This window comes from Acomys russatus, chromosome 17 (assembly GCF_903995435.1).
Source record: "Acomys russatus chromosome 17, mAcoRus1.1, whole genome shotgun sequence".
Lineage (NCBI taxonomy): Eukaryota > Metazoa > Chordata > Mammalia > Rodentia > Muridae > Acomys > Acomys russatus.
The window spans coordinates 6,274,845-6,298,110 of NC_067153.1; the positions used below are offsets into that span (position 1 = coordinate 6,274,845).

At 37.0% G+C, this 23,266-nt stretch overlaps 1 protein-coding gene across 16 annotated transcripts in view; it reads left to right on the forward strand.

Annotated features, from left to right (window-relative positions):
- Positions 1-23,266, forward strand: part of Rims2 (regulating synaptic membrane exocytosis 2) — a 455,960-nt gene that overhangs the window by 198,717 nt on the left and 233,977 nt on the right. For all 16 annotated transcript variants that reach the window (XM_051159510.1, XM_051159507.1, XM_051159511.1 and 13 more), the window contains one exon: positions 20,490-21,415. In XM_051159510.1, the coding sequence (XP_051015467.1) occupies positions 20,490-21,415 (926 nt within the window). The remainder of the gene's footprint in view (positions 1-20,489; positions 21,416-23,266) is intronic.

Sequence of the window (23,266 nt, forward strand, 5' to 3'; positions counted from 1 at the left end):
TCTGTCTTATTTTTTGTGATTACTTTTTTGTTTTCCATGACGATAGCTTTCTGCTTCTACCTTACATTTTTGTTTTTCCCTAATAATATAGGAAGCATATTAATAAATAGGTTTGGAGTTTAGTAGGTAAGTCATCTATTTTTAATTTTGGTGATGGAAATGTACTGTGTCTGCTCTGATGGATGTGATCATCCTTATCTGAAAGTATGCTTAGGATCATCTACAGTATAGTTATATCTACACATTTTCTTCTTAGCGTAGTCTTCCCTACTAAGGAGGACAACTAATTCTTAAGTGTAAGGTGAATTAAATATGTTTTTTCCATATTAACTCTATGTTGTCTTTGAGACTAATGTCAAGGAACATCCTAGATACTTACTTACTTTGTTAGAATTTGGGAAATGTAGTTTGTTTGTTTGTATGTTTTTAGAGCTGAGAAATGTAGTTTTAAAGCTCTTAAATATACTTTCAACTGTATAGCTTTACATCCAGGTATAAGGGAAGGTGCTTATAGAGCAACTTCTGATATTCCGTAAGCTTCTCCTCACTGTGCAGAGCTGAGGAGTGCCTCACCACAATCAAACACATAGATAAAATTAGTTTTCTTCTTGGTATTTCATTAGAGATAGAGAAATTGGCTTTAAAATGCCTATGAATTTCTATTAGTATGTAATACATATTTTAAACATGGGTTATTTACTTTATGTATTGTCAATCATTATAAAGATGCTCAATAATTTTGGTAACTGAAATATTTATAATGTTGGTAAAGTATTAAAATGATGACATTACGGTGGGAGTGTTTCCTTAACATTAGAACAGACTAAACCATCTGAGAACATCGTATAATAACTTGCATTTTATGTAGTTCAAATTAAGGACTTTCAAATATGTTACTCAGTAATTTTTTTTTAATGTTCTACAAGCAGGTGGTTTCAGGTTTCATTATTTTACGATTGATACCTGTGACCCGATTATGTTTATAAAGGTGTATGTCTAGACATGCATGCATCTATGTATGCAGACCGAAACTTCAAAGTTATGCTAAAGGATAATGCTTTTGTGGAAATGAGATTTTACTCACGTCATGATTTTATTTTTGTGTACATAGATACATAGAACTTGAAAAATAATAACATCATTTAAAGGAAAGTCACTATGTTGTGCTTTACCACACCAAAGAATCCTCCTTTCTGACACACACACAAAATTGTGGCTAGCTATACTGCTGTCTTAGAATGCTGCAGCTGCCAGCGGCGCCCTGGCACAGAGACGTCCTCCACTTTAGCGTCCATATTCTCCTCCCTTATTCTAGGTTAAGAGAGACACTAGGGCATTACTTGTTTCCTGAGATATTATTTTGAAAGAAGACCAACTTGAACAGTAGGAACTGTGGCTGCAAATCCCAGCAAGGCTGAGCCCTGCCCGCTCTGAGGGGAGTCAGCACAGAATGGCGCAGTCAGCAGCAGCAGGAAGACCATGCTGTGGGCACAAGATCAATAGACTCAGAAGACTCTAGGAGCTAATTTTAGCAATATGTTTTAAATGGGTTTCTTTAGTTTTGAATGGAGATTCAGATAATTTCATATTTGTAACTTAAATGTGTCATTACAAGATACATTTAAGGACAACTTTTAAAAAAATTTTATTAATTATTCATATTACATCTCAATTGTTATCCTTCCCCTGTTTCCTCCCATTCTTCCCTCCCTCCCACTTCCCCCCTTCTCCCCTCCCCTATGTCTGTGATTGAGGGAGACCTCCTCCCCCTATATATGCTCTTAGAATATCGAGTCTCTTCTTGGTAACTTGCTATCCTTCCTCTGAGTGCCGCCAGGCCTCCCCATCCAGGGGACGTGATCAGAAAAGAGGCACCAGAGTTCGTGTGAGAGTCAGATCTCACTCTCCACTCAACGGTGGAGAGTATCATGTTCGTCGGCTAGGTCTTGCTAGGGGTTCGAAGCTTGCTGCCTATATTCTCCTTGGCTGGTGCCTTAGTTTGAGGAGGACCCCAGGACCCAGATCTGCCTGTCATAAAGTTCTTCTGGTAGGTTTCCAGGACCCTGTGGGTCCTACTATTTCCCCATTCTTCCATGCTACTCTCGCCTAAAATCTCAATAGGATGTCCTCTCTTCTGACCCACTTTCTTGGTAAGTAAAGTTTTTCATGGTACATGTCCCTTGGACTAGTGCTTTGATATAAGTGAGTATATACCCTTTGTCTCTTTTTGCTTCTGGGTGAACTCACTCATTATGATAATTTCTAGATCAATCCATTTGTCCACAAATTTCAGGAATTCCTTGTTTTTAATAGCTGAGTAGTATTCCATAGTGTAAATGTACCACAGTTTCTTAGTCCATTCTTCTACTGAGGGACACTTAGGCTGTTTCCATATTCTGGCTATTATGTATAAAGCAGCTATGAACATGGTTGAGCATATGTCCCTGTTGCATGGTAGGGCATTTTCTGGGTATATTCCAAGGAGTGGGATATCTGGATCTTGAGGAAGCCCTATTCCCATTTTTCTGAGAAAGCGCCAGATAGCTTTCCAAAGTGGTTGTACTAGTTTGCATTCCCACCAGCAATGAAAGCGTGTTCCTCTCTCTCCACATCCTTGCCAACATGTGGTGTCATTTGAGTTTTTGATCTTAGCCATTCTGATGGGTGTAAGATGGAATCTCAGTGTCGTTTTGATTTGCATTTCTCTGATGACTAACGAGGACGAGCATTTCTTTAAGTGTTTCTCGGCCATTTGATAGTCCTCTGTTGAGAATTCTCTGTTAAGTTCCAAGCCCCATTTCACAATTGGGTTGTTTGGTTTTGTGATGTTTAATTTCTTGAGTTTTTTTATATATTTTGGGTATTAGACCTTTGTCAGATGTAGGGTTGGTGAAGATCTTTTCCCAGTCTGTAGGCTGTTGCTTTGTTCTCTTGACAGTGTCTCCTGCCTTACAGAAGCTTCTCAGCCTCATGAGGTCCCATTTATTAATTGTTGACATTAAGGCCTGGGCTGTTGGTGTACTGGTCAGGAAGTTGTTTCCTGTGCCTATGTGTCCCAGGCTCTTATCCACTTTGTCCTCTAACTGAATTAATGTCTCTGGTTTTAAGTTGAGTTCTTTAATCTACTTGGACTTGAGTTTTGTGCATGGTGACAAATAAGGGTCTAATTGCATTTTTCTACATGTAGACATACAGTTAGACCAGCACCATTTGTTGAAGATGCTATCATTTTTCCATTGAATAGATTTGGCTTCTTTGTCAAAAATCAAGTGAGCAAATGTGTGTGGATTCATCTCTGGGTCTTCAATTCGATTCCATTGATCCACCGGCCTATTGCTTTGCCAGTACCATGCTGTTTTAATTACTGTTGCTTTGTAGTACAGTCTGAGATCAGGTATGGAGATTTCTCCGGAGGATCTTTTATTGTATAGGATTGTTTTTGCTATTCTGGGTTTTTTATTTCTCCATATGAATTTGAGAATTGATCTTTCAATATCTTCAAAATATTTTGTGGGTATTTTGATAGGGATTGCGTTGAATCTGTAAATTGCTTTTGGTAAGATGGCCATTTTTACTATGTTGATTCTCCTGATCCACGAACAAGGTCAATCCCTCCATCTTCTGATGTCATCTTCAATCTCTTTCTTCAGAGATTTGAAGTTTTTTTCGAATAAGTCCTTCACTTGCTTGGTTAGAGTTACTCCTAGATATTTTAAATTGTTCGTGGCTATCGTGAAGGGAGTAGTTTTCCTAATTTCTTCCTCTGCCTGTTTTGTCATTTGTATACAGGAAAGCTACTGACTTTTTTGAGTTTATTTTGTATCCTGCCAATTTGCTCAAGGTGTTTATCAGCTATAGGAGTTCTCTGGTGGAATTTTGGGGGTCACTTATATACACTATCATATCCTTTGCAAATAAGGATAATTTGATTTCTTCCTTTCCCATTTGGATCCCCTTGATCTCTTAAGGACAACTTTTAACTTAGTAATATGTTGAATAGAAAATAAAACTTTAGCTGGGCGGTGGTGGCGCACGCCTTTAATCCCAGCATTCGGGAGGCAGAGGCAAGCGGAACTCTGTGAGTTCGAGGCCAGACTGGTCTACAAAGCGAGTCCAGGACAGCCAGGGCCATGGTCCTGCCATGTGGCTACCCGTGTTGGCCACCAAGTTGCCATCGTCCTGCCATGTGGCTACACGTGTTGGCCACCAGGTTGCCGTGGTCCTCCTTTCCCTGCCCCTCCAGAGCTGGCATTGCAGATGTGCACCTTCACACCTTACACCGGTGCTGTACTCACTCTCAGGTCCTCATGGGTAGGCAGCAAGCCCTATTGACTGAGCCATCTCCCTGTGGACATGACACTGGCTACTTGTGATTCTCATTGTGTGTGTGTATAACCGTACTCAATTGTTTCTGTTTTTATCATTAATGTTAAGCTTTTAAATATATATATATATATATATATATATATATATATATATATATATATATGTATGTATGTATTGTGTCTTACATAGATTAGCATTTAGAAAATGGCATTTAAAATGTTTAGCTCCTTTTCTTTTTCTCATGGCCCGTTTCTAGTTTCATCACACACACACACACACACACACACACACACACACACACACACAGACAGTTTTTCATATGAAAGAAAACATATAGCATTTGTTTTTCTAAGAGTCATTTATTTTTTATCAGTTTACTATATATACAGTTTTAAGAAAATTATGCCCCTAACAATCTTAGACTTACTAATTTCATAAGCTCCAGTACCCCTCTTCCATGAGTGGCTAGTGCTGAGCTAATCCATAATGTTCTTTATTGTGCACATGAACTTATGGGCGGTATATTGCCTTCAAGCATTAATACCTACTACAGACTTAACAAGTTCTAAATTGACAAAGTGCTCATGTTGACAGGTCTTATTAATGAAGAGACATGACTGACTTCTAAGTAATAACTTGTTTATCAAATATAGCTATTCATGGGACACAGTATACATTTTTCTACAGAAGTTTTTATTTTCCAGTATTTCAAATCTTATTCAATTTGTTCTTTAAGGAAACTGTGCAGCCACTATTTGTTTGTTTCCCTTTACCGTGTTTGTGTATCAGGGTCTACACAGCTGACCACAGTACATTCATTCTACTTTCTTCTTTGCCTGGCTTTACAGTTTGCAATGTCTTATTTGCGTCTTTGCAATACCACAATTCCCCTTCATTACAGCTGCACAGTACTGCCTAGCTTGTCTACAGGATAAAGGTATAAAGTGTTTGACAAATTCTAGAAGACTTCTTTAGGGTTTGTTTGACTGTGAGTTTTCTTGTGACCACTGAGCTTTCTTCTGATGTACCCTTCCTGTTTTACTTGTTTTCTGCATTTATGTTTTCTACTACTTTACATTTTTTGGTTGGGAAATTCAGCATAAATAATTTCAATTTGTGAAGTAATTTGAGGGAGTTTTGTATAATTTAAAATTTTAGGAATACATCAAATAGATTCATTTATATAATCTACTGGCAAATACTCTTAGTTGTTTTGATTTTGCCTCTTAAGATCCAGTGGACATTTTGAGTAACCTGGCATCGCTGATTGTTCGCCTACGGTCACTGCATTGAACACTGGACCTTTGACAATCAGTCACCCAGTTCCCCCTTGATTTACAGTGTCTTCTGATTCCATAAAGTGCAAGCCTGTGCAGCATGCACCTCAAGTCAAAGTGTGTAGGAGGAGGGGTGTAATGACATTCCTAGCAGCTCAGGAATGTCCAAGTTCATTAAATGAAAAGTGTAGATGCTTCCTTTTCCCCCCACCCCTCGCATACCCACACACCAAGTTAGTTCTTGTGAAAAATCACCTTACCTCTACAGCTCTCAGTGACTGAGAAGGAATTACTCTTTTCTACTTTATTCTGTTTCCTTCTTAGTAACTGTCCTCCTATAAAATGTCAGGCTGTCTCAGATAATTGTTGGACTAATGAAGTCTCACAGGATGAATAATGAGGGCATTTGGCCAATCATTAGTCTTCTTCTGGGCCTTTTTTTTTTTTTCTCTAAGGAATAATGTACTATGGTAAATATTTGGCAGCTAGAGCTTTAGAGAAGAAAGGACTTGTTAGGTTTGAGGATTCCCATGTTATTAATATTACATAGCAGATTTTAAGGTATTGATATGCCATTACTAACCTAGGGGTTGAAAGGAGATGCTCACAAGGGAGACTTGGTTCCAGCATTTTTGAGTGAAAAGAGTTAAAATGCTCCCCTACTCACTGTTTCATCTAAGCTCACTCTGTCTCTGGCTTATGTTCCTTAGACAACTTGTACGTGTCTTCTTTTCCTGGATGCATTTCGCTTATGTTACTTACTTATCTTCCACAGAAATAACAACTAGGCCAGTGCACTAGATGCCTAGGAATTTTTTTTCCCCTCGGCGCTGTACTAACTATATGTAACATAGATTGCACGGTAACATACTTACAAAAGAAGATTTTTCTTTTTAAAAAATTTTAAGGAATCTGGGTGTACAGAGCTTAAAGAAAATAGAACATTCAAGAAAGTCCACAGGACTGTGTAGCTCTTAGAGTAAAAGGAGGCCTGTTGGTTTTTAGGCAGCAGGACTGCACAGTAAATATGGTGAAACAAATGATAAATAAAAGTGACAAGACAAAGTAGAAACAATGTAGGCCAACTGGTAAAAACGATGTCAGCGGATATTGGGCCTAATAAAATTCTATCTAAATCTTATTGGCTGGTATTTTTACATGACTATCTTTATGCTCAAGAGAACCTCGGAGAAAATGAGTTTCATATTAGACACACTTCTCTGGAAGTAGTCAAGATCCTGTTTGTAAAAAGGTATAAACTGGATATTAAGAAGGCAACTAGATGTATTTTATTACCTTTGGTCCTCGTTCAACTCAATAAACTCATTAATTATTTGTTGGCCCCTTTCTATCTTACCTCCATTTTCCATTTAAAAATAGTACTTTTAGCTAGGTATGGTGGCAGACACCTTTAATTCCAGCAGCTGAGAGGCAGAAACAAATTCATCTTGGTGAATCTGAAGCCTACATGGTCTACAAAGCAAAAAGACAACCTGGCCTATACTGTGGGACCCTGTTAAAGATAAAATTAGTTTTAACTGGCACATAAAAATATAAGACTTTTTCATATTTTAGATAATGCATGATATTTTCATTCATGTATGTATCTATCATGTAAGGTTTAGATCAGATTGAACATGCTTATATCTTCACAATTCATTTCCTTATCACGACACATGGAACATGCTTTCTTCTAGCATTTTAAAATGTTATATTATAATCTAATTTATAATACCCATACATATAAAACCAATGAACTTTGTACATTTGTCTAATTATAACTTAGTACCTAGTGATCAACCTTATCCTGTTCATCCACAGCTGTTGGAACCACCATTAAAGTCTCAGTATTTGAGATTTACTTAAAAATATTTCATCATGTGGTACTTTGCCTATGTAATGCTGTTTTCTTCTTACTCGTCGTGCATTTATCTTTCAGTTTGAAGAATTCTCATTAGCATATTTTATGCCTGATAGAAATAAACTCACTCAACTCTTCGCGGCAGGTGGGGTGAGACTGTTCCTTGCACTGACGTATTGTACCGTGGTGACCTCAGTGTTCTTGCTTGCTGGCAGCACTCCCCCTCAGCAATCTGGACAGTGCAGGCCTGGCCTGTGAGATGTAGGCTGAAGTCGGCTGTGAGGTGAACTGAGTGCCCTCACGTGTTTTTGTTTCTTTTCTCTTGCTACCTTCAAAGTTTTCTTTTATTCTTCATCTTCAAGATCATAATGATCTACTAGTGGCTTTTGACCTTTTTGTCCATGGTCATTTGTACCCTTTTCTAGGATTAGGAAGCTTTTTAGTATTTTCTTCTAAAATAACCTTCCTATTCCTTTGATAGTCTCAAGTTTCCCTTGGAACACAACAAACCATGTATTTGCTCTTTTAATGATGTTTGAAACCGCTGGAAGCTTCTCTTATTCTTCTTCCCCTCCCTTGGTGACTGTGTGTCTTCACGTAGACTGCCTCTGAGCTCATAAGTCTGTTTGATCTATTCTTGTCAGGCTTTAAGTTTCACTTGGTTTATTTTTTAGCTTGAGAATTTCTGTTTGACTTGGAAAATATTGCTTAATTAACTTCCTTTTTTTAGGGTTTGAATTCTTTTTCTGTGTTTACATGAAACTTGTTGTATTAAATTCTGCATATAGAGCTTGTCCTGCTGGTTACCTTGTGGCTGGTTTCTGGCACACTGAATTTTTTTAATGCTATGTAAGTTAGTTCCCTAAGAGTTCCTGATGCTCTTTCCTGTTGTAGCCTTTTTGGCATTGATCAATCAGAATTACAAAGATGGTAGGTATTTGTCTTCTGTCTTAGTTTATTATTGCCTGTCCATTAGTTCTATGCAGTCTCTTATTTCTCTAAGCCTACAGTAGCTGCATGTGTTTAGCACTAGGTAGTGTGCCTTGCGCTTGATGAGAGTCATGTGTTTGTTACTGTTAGCATCAGAGGGCCACGCAAGGCAAAGTTTGTCCCAAACGCAAAGTTCCTGTGTTGTCTATTCTGAAATGGAAGAGTACCTAAAAGGATGGTATATAGCTGAGGCCTTTTCATGCATCTACAGTGGGCCCAGGTGCCTCACAGTCAGCAACAAGCTTGCTGTCAGATGCTGTGGGCTCTAAGCACATGCTGTTCCTGGGACAAGAGCTATTAGGACCTCTTCAGTATTAGGTTTTACCAGACTCGTGCTGAGTTCCAGGGCAAAGTGTTGTGAGTACTGTCCCTTGATACCTGTAGTGGGTGAAGACTTGGGCCATGCTATGATGCCTATTGTTGGTATGTTGTTGTAGGCAGTCTCAGGGCCACCGTGAATCATGCTAAGATGGATTGACCTAAGTTATAGGTTCTAGTAATTTTAACAAAATCCTGGTGCGCTCTGGCCTGTGATACATATGGTTGAAATACAGGCTGAAATTTGAGACTAGTTGGTACTAGGGCTAAGCATGCAGGGTGTCCTGCATGGTAGTAACTGGATTGCCTAAGTGTGTGGGGTTGGTAGTAGAGGCAGTCATGTATCTACCAAAGTTGTTGCTTTTAGGTCCTGTCTGAATGTTCTGGCTATAAGAACCTCCACAGTCCTGAGAGAGGATCTACAAAGTTCATCGAAGGGCACCAGTCTTGTGTGTATAACTGGTACACATGCCCCTGTCAGATTCCATTGGATATCTGGAAGCTGCAGCTGAAAACTGTAGCCCTTGCCATTGGGAGATTTATTTGTTCCTGGTGTTGTGTCTTGCCTCTTTTGGCTCAGCATTAGCCTCTAAGACAAAGTCATGTGTTACCTTTCATGCCCTGCTCCTTGGCAGCTCATGAGTTGGTTTCCTCTTCCCTTATTTGAGTTTAGGTATAGTGATGGATGCAGCTACTTGGCCACCTGGCTATCACAGGTCTATAGGTTTCGCCTGTGGGTTCCAGAACTAGGGGGAGTGAACTGTGAGGCTCTACCTGGTACTTGGTTTTACCATAACATACATGACAGTATTAAGTTTAAGACTTGTTCTTATTTCCTTTTTTTCCTCCCTAAGCAGGAGCGTCTCGCTCCAAGTTGGACTGTGTTGCTTGGAGTTGGAAGCCCCCAACTTCCTGCATTTTATAGTGTCTTTTATTTGGTGTTCTAGGCCTTTAGTTGGTACATACTCAGGTTTCCTTTTACATGCTCACTAAAGGTACATACTCACTAAAGGAGTGCTGCTAGCCTGCTTCATTCTTTATCTACCCTGACTTTGGGGACAAGGAAGTGGGCATAAGTCCTGATTTCTTATACTTAGCTCCTCCTTCTGGGAAAGAGCTGTTTGCTCATAGACAGTGTGCTCTCTCTTCTTCCAGCCAGAGCTGATTAGGAGGAGGAGGAGGTGATGGTGATGGTGGTGCCTTTCGCCTTTAATTCCAGCACTCAGGAAGCAGAGGCAGGTGGATATCTATGAGTTTTAGGCCAGCCTGGTCGACAGAGTGAGTTCCAGGACAAGCAGAGCTACACAGAGAAAGCCTGTCTCGAAAACCAAAACAGAGTTGATTAGGAGTCAGAAACAAAGTCAATAGTTTCAGATGAGTGTCTAGATGGATGAATTGTGCATATAATTGTCAGGAAACATACTTTTTATGAAGTTATAAATGATTTGAAATCCAATTTCAATTATATTATAGTAGAGATAATATTTAATATTGAATGTATCTCTTCTATTTCTGTATTAGAATTTTGGTTATTATTGACTAATGTGAATACTTAAAAAAATCCTGCTGCTAGAGACATTTTGCCTGTGATTTGTTTTATTTTTGTCTACCCCTAATTAGTATAGGTGTGATGTCATTATGGTCATATGAAATTCAGTATAAACCATGTGACTTTGTGGGATTTTTTTAATTTTAAATATATTTCAGTGACAACAAATGACCTATATTGTAAAACTGGACAGTTTTTAAAGAAAGCTGTTTGGTTATAACATGTGTAAGGATACTCAGCTGCTTGCAAAGGAAAACAGTTTTCATAAAATCGAGTTAACTTCATGATAGCCAACAAGAATATAAAGAAATATATATCTCTATATATAAGTATATAGAAATAAAGACCTCTGCCACAGTTTTAATGTTAGTCAAGATTTTAATTACAAGCAGTAGGAAATGTGGCTGAGAACAGCTTTAAAAAGTGAAGAAAATTGGTTTACTTATCTCTGAACTCCAGAGGCACATTCAGATTCAAGAGAATCCTGACTATTAAATATTGGGACTCAAAATCTAGGTTTTTTTATCTTAGAATTTCCTTAATAGATATTGAGTATCACTAGGGAAGGCACCTAAAGAGCGTCTGGTCCTAGATAGCTTCCATTATCTCTGAGAGTTATGTAAATCCTAATGAAAAAGTAGTGATATGTGTCTCAGAACTGTTCAACAGATGTTTGAAAAGTCAGTGTGCCCAGGCCATTTTAGGCCACGTTAGTGTTCATTATAAAGATGGAATGACCATACAAGTTAGCACTGCTAATTGTGCCTTAGCCATAGAGTCAGCCACAGGCCTGGGAGCAGACCTCCCTCTTCCAAAGGAAGAGAAGTAAGCAGTACAGAGCCAGAAACAGATACTCACTATTGTTGCTTTCAGAACATGTTTTCTTTTTCTTTTTTAATTCTGAAGATTAAGTAACCTAAAAGCCTAATTTTTGCTTCTCACCTAGGATATGTAGAGAATAGATATAAAGGTTAAACAAGTTATATTTTTCCTATCAGTTATTTTAAAACTTGCTAAGGAAATGTTGGCATAGAGTAATAAAACCATATAATTCATTTGGAAGACTTTATGTTAAAAATCATGTCCATGTTCAGAAGACCGTCCTGACCCCACTGTTTTACTTGGCTGCTTGTCCCTATGGCCTGAAACATGCTTACTTGGTACTCTCTTCATATGGAGTGTCTAATTATGTAATGGTATATTTTAAATATTACCAGATCATACAGAAATACTTGTTGAAATTTAACAGTCCATTTTGTTTTTTGTTACTTTAACAAGGCACAGAACTACCAGTGAGTGTCTTTGATCCTTTTCTAGGCCCTGATTTGATTTGAGCCTATCTCTAGCAGACACCATGCTCGCTTTCTTTCTTTCTTTCTTTCTAAAAATTATTTATTTTATTTTATTATTTTTACATATACATTTAATACACATATATACACACACAATATATATATATATATTATCTATAGCAAGAAGAACACAATCAGGAATTATATAAATGTTACATTCTTAGTGTTTTGGCTGTTTGTATTTGACAGCCTTGAAGAAAACATCTTTCTTATCTTGGTGCTTCAGTATTTCTGAATGTAAATCAGTCTCCAGCACATATTGTCATTATCAACTTAAAACACCTATCTAGACCTAAAAACATCTTAACCCCTAAACAACTAAGCTTCTTTTTAAAACTAAGCTACCTGGTCTTCAGTTCCATCAGAGACTTGAGAAGGAATAAACTTGATTACCCGAGTATGCCGGAAGTGCCAGTTAGTAGCTTTCCATATGAGAAGATGACAGAGACAGTTTGCTGCCTGAACAGTCACCCAAAACTCTCTATAATGTTGGAGCATCATCTTCAGCCTTCTGGCCCAATATATGTGACAGACATATTTGTGAGGCAGGAACTATTGAGGACTTGCTTTCCCTGTCTTGGCAGAGTTTGGCTGTCAACTCTGCCTGCATCCAAGCTTTTTTTTTTTTTTTTTTTTTTTTTTTAGGGCAGAATTCTATCTGTGGTAGGAATGAGGACCTTTAGCCCAGTGGCTGGTTTGCCACATTTGAAGCCATCTCCATAAGGAGATTATTTGATGCTCGTCATCCTCTTTGAGGAACGCTGGGTGTTGCCAGGAGTTAACTTGTCTCATTGTCAATGAATCTTTAAAGTAATAAAAACATTTCAAAATGCTATATTCTGCATGTCTCTGAGGTTTTTGAAGAACTCATCTACCCATCCTTCCATATCTTTCTATAGAGTCATACCTATCTGCTGCACCTAAGATGTATATTCTTGTGATAAGAGCAGTTGACATGACCATGATTTAATCTACTAACATTTAATTTGTATAACTTATTCCCCATAAACAGCTTGCAATAGCACTTTCAAAGCATTGGAAGTAAACCTTGTATTATAATTGAGTTATATGGGTGCAATACCTCATATTAGAGTTGAAATATATATATATATATGTGTGTGTGTGTGTGTGTGTGTGTGTGTGTGTGTAGAATAATCTTACATTTGAATTCTATACCACTGTATCTAGAATTAAACTTATTTTGCATCTATATACAAAATTCTATGCCAGTGAATTAAAAATACCTTGTGTGTGACAGTTGAGTCGTTAAATTGAGGAGTAGATTCACTAATCTACTTCTTGTTCTATCTTACCTATATATTTCTATATTCCCCCTTCTTGGTTCTCAACCACTTTCCCCAAACAGGATGTCAGTGTCCAGTATGCTGCGAGGAATGCATCCTATCAAGTCTGATCCAATGTCAGTGTCTGGTTCTTTTACTCTGAAAGCATATAATTCCTCACAAGCGTTATACAGTCCGAAAATTGTAAGTGTCTAAGGTGTGCATGATGCATAGAACAATTAAGGCTGGATTTCTGCCCTTTGTATGAGCAGGACTAGAAGACGTCTGTAAATCTTCATTCATGCCATGTGAAGAATGGCATCTAATAGTAATTCATAGGGGTTCTGTAGCCAACAAGAAGCGTTGTCTATGCCTAGACATTCATGTTTCAACCAGTCTCAGAGCTAGTCCCATATGGTGGGGTTAGCAATATAAGTTACCTGTTTGTTCTGCAGTTTAAATTCTTCACATCCTGACTGTAGCCCCCTCCCTCATTTCCTCCCGATCCCTCCTCCCTCCCTCATCCCCTCTCCCTCCCTCCCTCCCTTAGTCCTCAGACAGGAGAGCCCTCCTCCCCTAACATCTGACCTCAGCCTATCAGGTCTCATCTGTATTAGCTGTAACCTCTTCCTCTGTAGCCTGGCAAGTGTGGAGAGTAGGGACTACTTCAGACATGCCATCTTTTTCTTTCTTAATTTAGCTTTACTATGTCTTTGCCAGAAAGACTTTGTAGAGAAATTTGGGCAGATAACTGGCAAGAGGCATTTTATTGAGGAAAACGTTATTATTTATATATTTATTTATTTATTTATTTATTTATTATTGTTAAGGCATAATTGTTAAAGAAGGGTACTTTATGGAAGTTTTGATCTAGGAGACAAAATGTTTCCTCATGTTTTTAGAAACATCTCTGGAAATTCCCCTCTCTATTTTAATGTTTGTGTAAAGTAAATATGTAGATTTGTGCTATCTTTTTGGGAATGGTACTAGAGAGAAAATAATGTTATCCCAAGATTTTCAGTGTTGTTTTTATTTCCTCAGAAGAGGGATGGGATAAGAACCATACCTAAGCTTTACAAATGCAAGGCTGGGGCTGCGCTTAGAGTGTTCCTAGCTAACTGTCCCAGGCCTAGGGCGTGAAGCTTTTTTCTCACGGATCATGAAGGTTTCAGCTTCCAGCCTCTGTGTGCTAACCCAGGCATAGAATGTTTTCAGCCTCTTAGACTTGGTGGTGAACAAGCTCACCCTTTCTAGTTCTAAGTGAACTCTGGCTGGCTTTTCAACTCAGCTATTCTGGCTCAAAACTCCTCTTCAAGCTCACTGATTTGAACTGGCTTCTTTCCACTTCTCACTGAATTGCTCTGCTTGGAAAAACTGCCTCTGAACTCCATGAACTGAGTTGTATGAACTCAGCTGCAGTGCTCTTAAGTAGCCTCTCTTTCCTCTCTGTTCTCGTGAGAGGTAGGCATATTCTATCTTTGACTCATTCTGTCTGATCTTTCTCTGATGTGACAGAGAAAGTCACTTTGCCTCTCAATTAGACAACATTGTTTGGGATTAAAAGTATGTACTAAAAAAAGTGTGTACTAAATAAAGCCAGAGGGATTAAAAGTGTGTGTCGTGTCTATATTCCAGTCAGAGGGACTAAAGGTGTGTACTAAAGGCATGCCTATACTCCAGCTGGATTACACAGACCTAGGTCTTTGGATATGATCCCTTGCCTGAGCAGCCATGTTGCTGGATTAAAATTCCTCTGCACAAGATATAGATGACTATTCTGCATGGGAACATGATATACAAGAGTCCAATTTGTAGTGTTTTCCTGATGTTAAGGAGTTAAGAAAAAAAAAGTGACTGTCTTCCAAGGAATACTTTGTGCAGGTAAACAGTAGGGCTGATTAGTCATAGTCTGAAGCAGTCAGATTGGTAGAGACAGCTGAGGAGCAACGCCTACACCCTGCTGACACACAGACGGCAGGTGCCGCTTTCTCCCTGAGAAGGAACATGCTGTTAGCTGAAAGACAATGCTTTAAAAGTTGTCTTCATGGAGTCAGATGGGAGTATGCATCATGGAGAAATCACTGGTGTCTGTCTTCAGCTTTTTGTCCAGTGTGCCATTTATTGGCAAGTAAACATTTAGGAGTTATGTAAGAAGAATTCTTTATCCCAACTATTGGTATATTGAAGGTTCCTAAATCTGTTTTGTACTTATTTAAGTTTACAAACTTGCTACCTTCCTGTTTCAGTTTTTCAGGTGCTGGGATTTCAGGTGTGCGCCACTGCACTCCGCCCTCCTCATTTAAATAAAAGATATTTTATTTGTTTTGAATTGGTAGTGTTCCAAACAATTCTCTAAGGTTTACAATGAGTTGTCTTTGTTTGTACTCTTCTGAATTTTAGGGTAGATAATACATGCTTATGTTCTTTTTCAAGAAACAGCCTCTTAATTCATCCTCTCCTGTTTCAAGTGATAGTCACTCCACATACCTGGAAGAGTTCAATCCTCAAATTCCTCTTAAAAGCAACAAAGTAGTACAAAGGATTTTAGTTAGCAGGGAGAGTTAAGGGGTGGGTGTGATCAAGACCTATTAATTGAAGGCATAGCCTTGTGACAATTTCCAGAGAGTAGTCTACAAAGTTATGAGTGTATTTTGTAGGGTAAGATACAAATAAAGAAAATTGTGAAAATTACATTTTAGATGAGCTGTTAATTATGTAATTTATTTACTTCCAGCATAGTGTAAAACATACTAATACTTTCTTTACTTAGTAAATATTGAGTACCTTTTGTATATCTGGTTTGGGATAACCTGACCAAAAAAACAATCCTTATTAGTAAAATTCATACTTTAGCATATGACAACAAAATAAATACTAAAAATAGTAAATGTTATAATTTTTGAATAGCATAGTTAGATGACATTAAGTTATTAGAGACATGAAAGACTCAAGTTAATTTAGGGGATTAGTACTAAGAGCACCTGCGTGTAAGAATCAGCTGACGCGTTTAACAGGGTAGACAGGCTGTGCCTTCTTGAGGCAGCTAGAGCTGGGCAAAGATTAGAAGAATGTCTCTCTATGCCAGGGCTCTCCTAACTCCAGCCCTTTGGGGATTGGTGTGGCAAAGTCTGGAGGAGAGGGTAAGGCCAACCTAGGCCACATACTGAAACCTAACTGACTTTTGCCAAAAGAAAGTAAGAAATAGCATGGGAGGAATAGGAAATGAGAAGTAGATTTTATAGTAATCTGTCCATGGGAATGACTGTGAAAAATTTGAGGCTTTAAAATTTGGAAGAAGCAAAATATGTGTCGGCAAAATTGGTTATTTTATTTTATTTGAACTGTGGACTTCATCTGGTTGTATTTTATCATTATTCAATATCATTCTTGGAAAATAATTATTGAATTTTTATTTCTTTCTTTTGGAAGAGTCTACAAATCTTTATTAGGCAACCTATACTTTTTTTTTTTTTTTAATGACTGTATTGCTGGGTGTGGTGGCTCATACGTAACTGAAGCACCAAGGAGGCAGAGGCAGCTGGATCTCTGAAAATTCTAGCTTTGTCTACATAGTACATTCATGACTGTGTAGACAGACCCTGTCATACAAAAGCAAAAACAAAAAGAATCACTTCATTGTCTCTACTTCCCCACAGTGCCTCTGAGACCTAACCTAATTCTAGAAGAAAAAGCAGATAAATAATGCACAAGTGGTTGAATTGTGCTACCACATACTCCTAGACTCTTGTTTGAACTTAATGATTGGCAGACGAGAAAACAGCACAGTACTACTATCTCTTTGCTTATTCCTGAAACATTTCTCTCTATATAATGAATATGTATGAATTTATTACTTTTTTTACATTATTTGATTTAAATACAAGTTTTCAAAAGTATAATTGTTAACTTTTACATAATCGGGCTTTGATTGGAAGGGAATTGTTCTTTTTTTCCTCTTTATTTTTTGGGTAACATTTCTGGCAACAAGATGGAGATGTTTAAATTATAAATTAGATGAGCAAAATTTGGTTTATATTCAGTGCTCAACCACATTCTTAGTTCATGGAACACTTATAAAAAGAATATCTACAGAATCTGTTCCTTCTTGTTGTGAGAAACATTGTCATTTTGGATTTTAAGAAGTTACTTAAGTCTTGAGAAGAAGTTATGGAAAAAGCTTGCTATGTGTCTTGTGACAAGAAGTGAACAGCAGAATTATTAATCAATTATATTAATATTGAGTTCTATCCCTTTAAAAAGTGTGATTTATACAGGGGAAGTGGTTTATAAAGCTGGTAGTTTTAAGTATAGTGTCCAGAAATGCCTAGGATCCGGATTGTGTTTGGCTCAGTACTGTGAGGCCCTAATCAGCTAAGTAACATAATCCTCCTTCCAGTACATTCTTACTTGACCTGGAGCTATATACAGCCACATAGGAACAGCGTTAAAAATAGCCTCTCCCTTACAGGTCCACCACTAAAACATTGCATGGCTTCCTCCTTGAATGAATGCTCTTTTATGTGTAACTTTCAGTCGTTTTGTAATAAAATGGCTGCAAACAAAGAGAGTCTTTCAAACAATCTGATTAAGGATGGCTGCTATGATTTGCTAGGGTTAGAAGGATTAAGAGAAAGCACTGCCTGGCATAATGTTGATGTGTTTTCATCAGTGTGATGTTTCATGCTCGGCAGATGTGCATTGCTTGAACAAAGGTAAAAATAAAAATGCTAAATATTAATTGTTATGTGTAAAATTTTAATGGCTTTTTACAGATATAAATTGCTTTGTTAAGCTTTTTTAAAAGGAAACTATAGGCATGGTATGTATATATTACATGTTCCACGTGATCGTATACTTTGATTAAATGCTTGATGTCCTATAATTTAAGAGCTTTGAATTTTGAGTTTGATAGGAAAATTACATCTAAACTAAATAGTTAGCATTAAATAAATGACTGTATTCATGAAGTATTCTCTTCATTCAGTTTTTCAGTATTTATGTTTTACAAAGCATTTAAAAAGATGGAGGTATCTTTTCAGATTTTTGAATTAAATGTCACCTATATAGTCTTTCATTTTTAAAATGACAGTTATTAAATGTAAATAGATGATGGTTTCTTTTTTATTTTAATATGGTTCAACGTAGTTTACTTATAAAATGGTTGCTTTTAAATGATCTTTACCAATAAGGATTTTTAGTGGAATAAATAGCCAGAGCTAAGTTGTAGTAATATAGAATTGAAATGTATACATGACATTCAGTAGCATTGCTAGTCTTAAAGTTTCATATATTATTAGGTAAGAGTTAAAAATACACAATTATTAAGGCGTATCTTTTCATGTTTCCTTTCATTGTCCTTACAAATGTTTTCAAATGCCTACTGTTGTATTCTCAGAGATCTGATGGCTAATTGCTAAATATGTTCAGTATTATAGGTGGCATCGTTAACAGAAACCATTCGAGATAGCCAGTGGAAATTATAATAAAAGCAGGAAGAATTAATAAGCAATTTATAAACTGAAGTTGCATCTGGGAAATTAGAAGTCTAACATATTTGGAAAAGGTTATTATTATTGTTTTTGGAATTTTCTTATCAATCACCATGATTTTGCAGACATGAGGTTTTGCATAGTTGACAGGTTTCCTTACTCAGATTATTATGCGGAGTCAAATAAGCATTTATAACACACAAGCAAAATACTTAGAAATATACTGTAGTTAGTCTTACCTGACTAGAAATTCTAATGACAGAAATGCGACTTAGTAAGGTAGGATATAGGACTTTTAAAACCTGATCTTTTATTAATGGGTCCTGTTGAGACTACTTTAATGTGGTAAAAGAGAAAATGAATTCTGACCAATTTGGTTTAATAGTGAGAAGTAGGCAGATAGACCCAAAGGGAATAAGAGTGTGTGCTGGTATTGTTATGTCAGGAAATAGGAGTACACAGAATGCGCAAGAAAAAAAAGTACGGTACTATTTAGTGCCTTATGTATTTTATTAGAGAAATATGTCTTTGTGTCTCTTAATTCCTCAGAATCTTTGAATCATTAATCTAGAACTTTTTAGATAAATTGCTTTGAACTATGACATATGAGTTGTATATTAATAAATACTTTTTGATTCTTTTAGACAAATGTATGCCTTATTGTTTATTTGATTTCTCATTTCTTCCCTGAGAATAGCAAATACTAAGGCTTATTTTTATAAGACATTATATAAGCTGAATACCAATAAACAGTTTAGACATACTTGAATTTTAATAGAGGTTCCTTAGTTCCTGAAAATACAGTAGTGTCTAAGAACACGGAAGTTTTCAAATGTGAAAGACAGTACTATGAGGTAACTCATGATGTACTTTGTAGATGTTTTCTTATCACAATATTTTTAATATGTTGGAGCAACTGATATTAGGTCACTTATTTTCAAGAATCTGACACTGGAATGTTGCCTGGCTTCTTGTAGAGTTTTGCTTTACTGAAGTACTGCACTTCAAGTTCTGTTTTAAGTAGCAGGGCCAACAGTGCTCCTAGTTAAGCTTTCAGCCAGTATTCCATTTGCTTAGTCTATAAGAAGGATCATGAATACTGTGATTCAGATGCTCCCTGTACATTTCATAATCCTTACAACAACGTGATTGCTAGCTCAATATTGAATTTAAGGGTCCTATAGAAGGCTGAAGAAAACACTTCGGATTTTAGCCAGGGCCTGGACATTAACAATCTTTCTTTCCTTTGGAACTGAATTCTGTAATTAGAGATAATTTTCTTACTTGTTGCTTACAGGTAGAATCCTCTGTTAGGAAGACTCACTGTATTTATTTTATGCTTATTTTCAAAACTTTCATGTTGTTTCCTCAAGATAGGAATAAAATTGTCTCTTTTAATACTTTTATAATGCTAAGCATGATTCTCAATATTATACTTGGAATCCTTAATACTTTAAGCTTTCATTTAATCAAATTAACGCCATGAAGTTTTAGTATCAATGTTATAAGACTATAGTTCCTCAGTTCCTGAGAAACTGGAAGAGATTTAGGATCATCCAGGTTCTAACGATCCGGAACAGTAATGTCTCATTCATTCATGTTTCTCATCTATAATTCACTGCGTAACATTAGTAGTTACCTAGTATATTTTTATTAAAATAATCTGAGTCAGGGTATATAATCCATGCCTCCTCTTTGAAAACGCGGCCTCTCTAAGATTAGATGCAATAACTCTAAGTATGAAATTCAGATTCAGTAACTACGGTGAATCTTACTATAATGGAGTTTCTTTCTTTAGTCATTTGTATAAAAATAACGCCAAAAGTAAATTGAATGGTATATAGCATGTGCTTGCATGACACATGTGTGCACAGGCACTCATATACAATTTGATGTTAATACGATTACAGTATTTTTAACCTATGCCTTTCACAAGGAAAAAGACGGAAAGATCTACCTGAGTCTATTCATCCGCCTGGCAGTGAATCAGGAAAGCCTAACCATTTTAAAATGTCTTCTCATAGTGTTTTTCTTTGGTTTCTAGAAAAAGAAGTCCATCAGTGTCCAGGGATCAAAATCGAAGATACGACCAAAGTGAAGACAGAGAGGAATATTCACAGTATGTCCCTTCAGATAGCACAATGCCCCGATCTCCTTCAGAGTACGCCGATAGTCGAGCTCAACGCGAACCTCAGTTTTATGAAGAACCTGATCATTTAAACTATAGGGATTCTAACAGGAGAGGCCATAGACATTCCAAAGAGTATATTGTCGACGACGAGGATGTGGAGAGCCGAGACGAGTATGAAAGACAGAGGAGAGAGGAGGAGTACCAGGCGCGCTACAGAAGCGATCCAAATTTGGCCCGGTATCCGGTCAAGCCACAACCCTATGAAGAGCAAATGCGGATCCACGCTGAAGTGTCCCGAGCACGACACGAGAGGAGGCACAGCGATGTTTCTTTGGCAAATGCTGAGCTAGAAGAATCCAGGATTTCTCTGCTCCGGATGGATCGACCGTCCAGGCAAAGATCTATATCTGAACGTAGAGCAGCAATGGAAAACCAACGCTCTTATTCAATGGAAAGAACTCGAGAGGCTCAGGGACAAAGTTCTTATTCCCAAAGGACCACACACCATAGTCCTCCCACCCCCCGGAGGAGCCCTATACCCGTTGATAGACCAGACCTGAGGCGCGCTGACTCCCTAAGGAAACAGCACCACCTAGATCCCAGCTCCGCCGTGAGGAAAACGAAACGGGAGAAAATGGAGACAATGTTGAGGAATGATTCTTTGAGTTCAGACCAGTCTGAGTCAGTGAGGCCTCCCCCACCGAGGCCTCATAAATCAAAGAAAGGAGGTAAAATGCGCCAGGTCTCACTGAGCAGCTCCGAGGAGGAGCTGGCGTCCACACCCGAGTATACAAGCTGTGATGACGTTGAGATTGAAAGCGAGAGTGTGAGCGAGAAAGGTAAGCCCTCCTGTCACACGTTTCACCACAGTTGGCCTTGTATCTCAAATATTTTAAAAGTGTTAGCCATAGCCATGTGAGAAAAACCCTACATTATAAAAACCGAGAGCCTCTTGTTATCCCTGGATTTAAAAAGCCATGTTTTTAAAAATGCTTTCTTATTTTTTCCTGAGGTTTCCGTCTATCAATAGATGGCATAGCATATTTACACATACCTAATAGTTCTAGTATTTTTTACATTTCTTTATGAAATAGGAATGGATTTACAATAGAACATCTGAAGCATTGTTCATGTATTTTGAAGAATGAAATACCACTGCATCTTTTTCTAAAAAAGAACTGCTGTTATACTTAGGTTTTAACCCTCTTCTCTCAATGTAGAATGTTCAGATTTATTAATTTAGTATTACACTGTAAAATAACGTTGTATTCTTTTTTTAAAATGCCTTCATTATAAGCCCATTTTCAAGTCATTTGATATTCTTTAGAAATTTCAGTGGCTGCAGTGTTGTTCCATCATAAGATTATCATGAACTAAATTATTTGTTTGAATTTATGCTTATTCTTTATGTATAAATTGTTTGTCTATGTATCTGATTATGTATGTGCTTGGATTTTGGAGTTTTATACTTTTAACTAATATTTTAAAGTTCCTTTTCAGAAAGATTTTTAACATTTTTTTCTGCTGTTGTCACACGTGCTTCAACTTTTTATTTCATAGCACCATTTTTTTTTCTACTGAACAGGCCATAAAAATACCGTATGTCATGAATTTTATTATGATACAAATGTTTAACATTCAGTATCTTCTATGAGTCATCTGTATGTCCCTTTATTCTTTCTGATCATTTCCTTTTGGATATTTACTAGTTTTCTATTAATTTGTAAGAATTGTTTTGTATTTTAGGATTTTTGTCTCATTTAACTGTTATTTTATTTATTTCCTATTTGTTTGTTTATTTTCTTGTATCACTTGGGATAGCATGCTTAATACAGCTACAGTTTTCTTTGTTGGCTTTTTTTTTCTCATTTTGCCACAGACACTCTTTATTCGTCTTCAGATCAATTAAGCAATTAGCTAGATAGTTTCTCCTTTAAGTTAGTTTTGACCATTAACTCTTTTTTTTTTTCTGGAATTTATTTTGATGTTTGTTAAAGTATATCAGGTTGGTGAGTATACTACCATTAATTTTCCGTGTCAGCTTCTCCCATCTCCCAGCTTTGTGATAATATTTAGTCAGTATACTTTTTCTTTTTTATAATGATCAACAGTAATAAGCAGAGGAATCCCGGATGTTGTGAATATTAGAATTAACATAATGATTTATACTGTAGCATAGATAGCTAGTTAGAAAAATAGAAATCAAAAGTAGTTTCTAAACTAAACCCAGAAAACTTTAATTTTAAAAATTAGTTATCAAGACAAGATGTTACTTGTAGGAAAAAGGATGAAGTTTTTTTCTCATAATGAAGGGAGATGTGAATAGAGGTACATTTTATATTCCTATTTAGGGAGACTAAATACTCTAATGAAATGTACCAAACAGCATCATAAGTTTAATAATAGCCACAGTCTCAACTGGATTCTTTTTCTGTTTGTTTGTTTGTTTGATTTTTTTGAGACAGGGTTTCTCTGTGTAGCCTTGGCTATCCTGGACTAACTTTGTAGACCGGGCTGGCCTTGAACTCACAGCAATCCGCCTGCCTCTGCCTCCCGAGTGCTGGGATTAAAGGTGTGCACCACCACCACCCGGCCTCAACTGGATTCTTATAACACCTTATTTTATAAAGTTATTAGTTATAAAAACAATAGCTAAGAATTGTGAGGGAAAATTCACTTGACTAAATGTA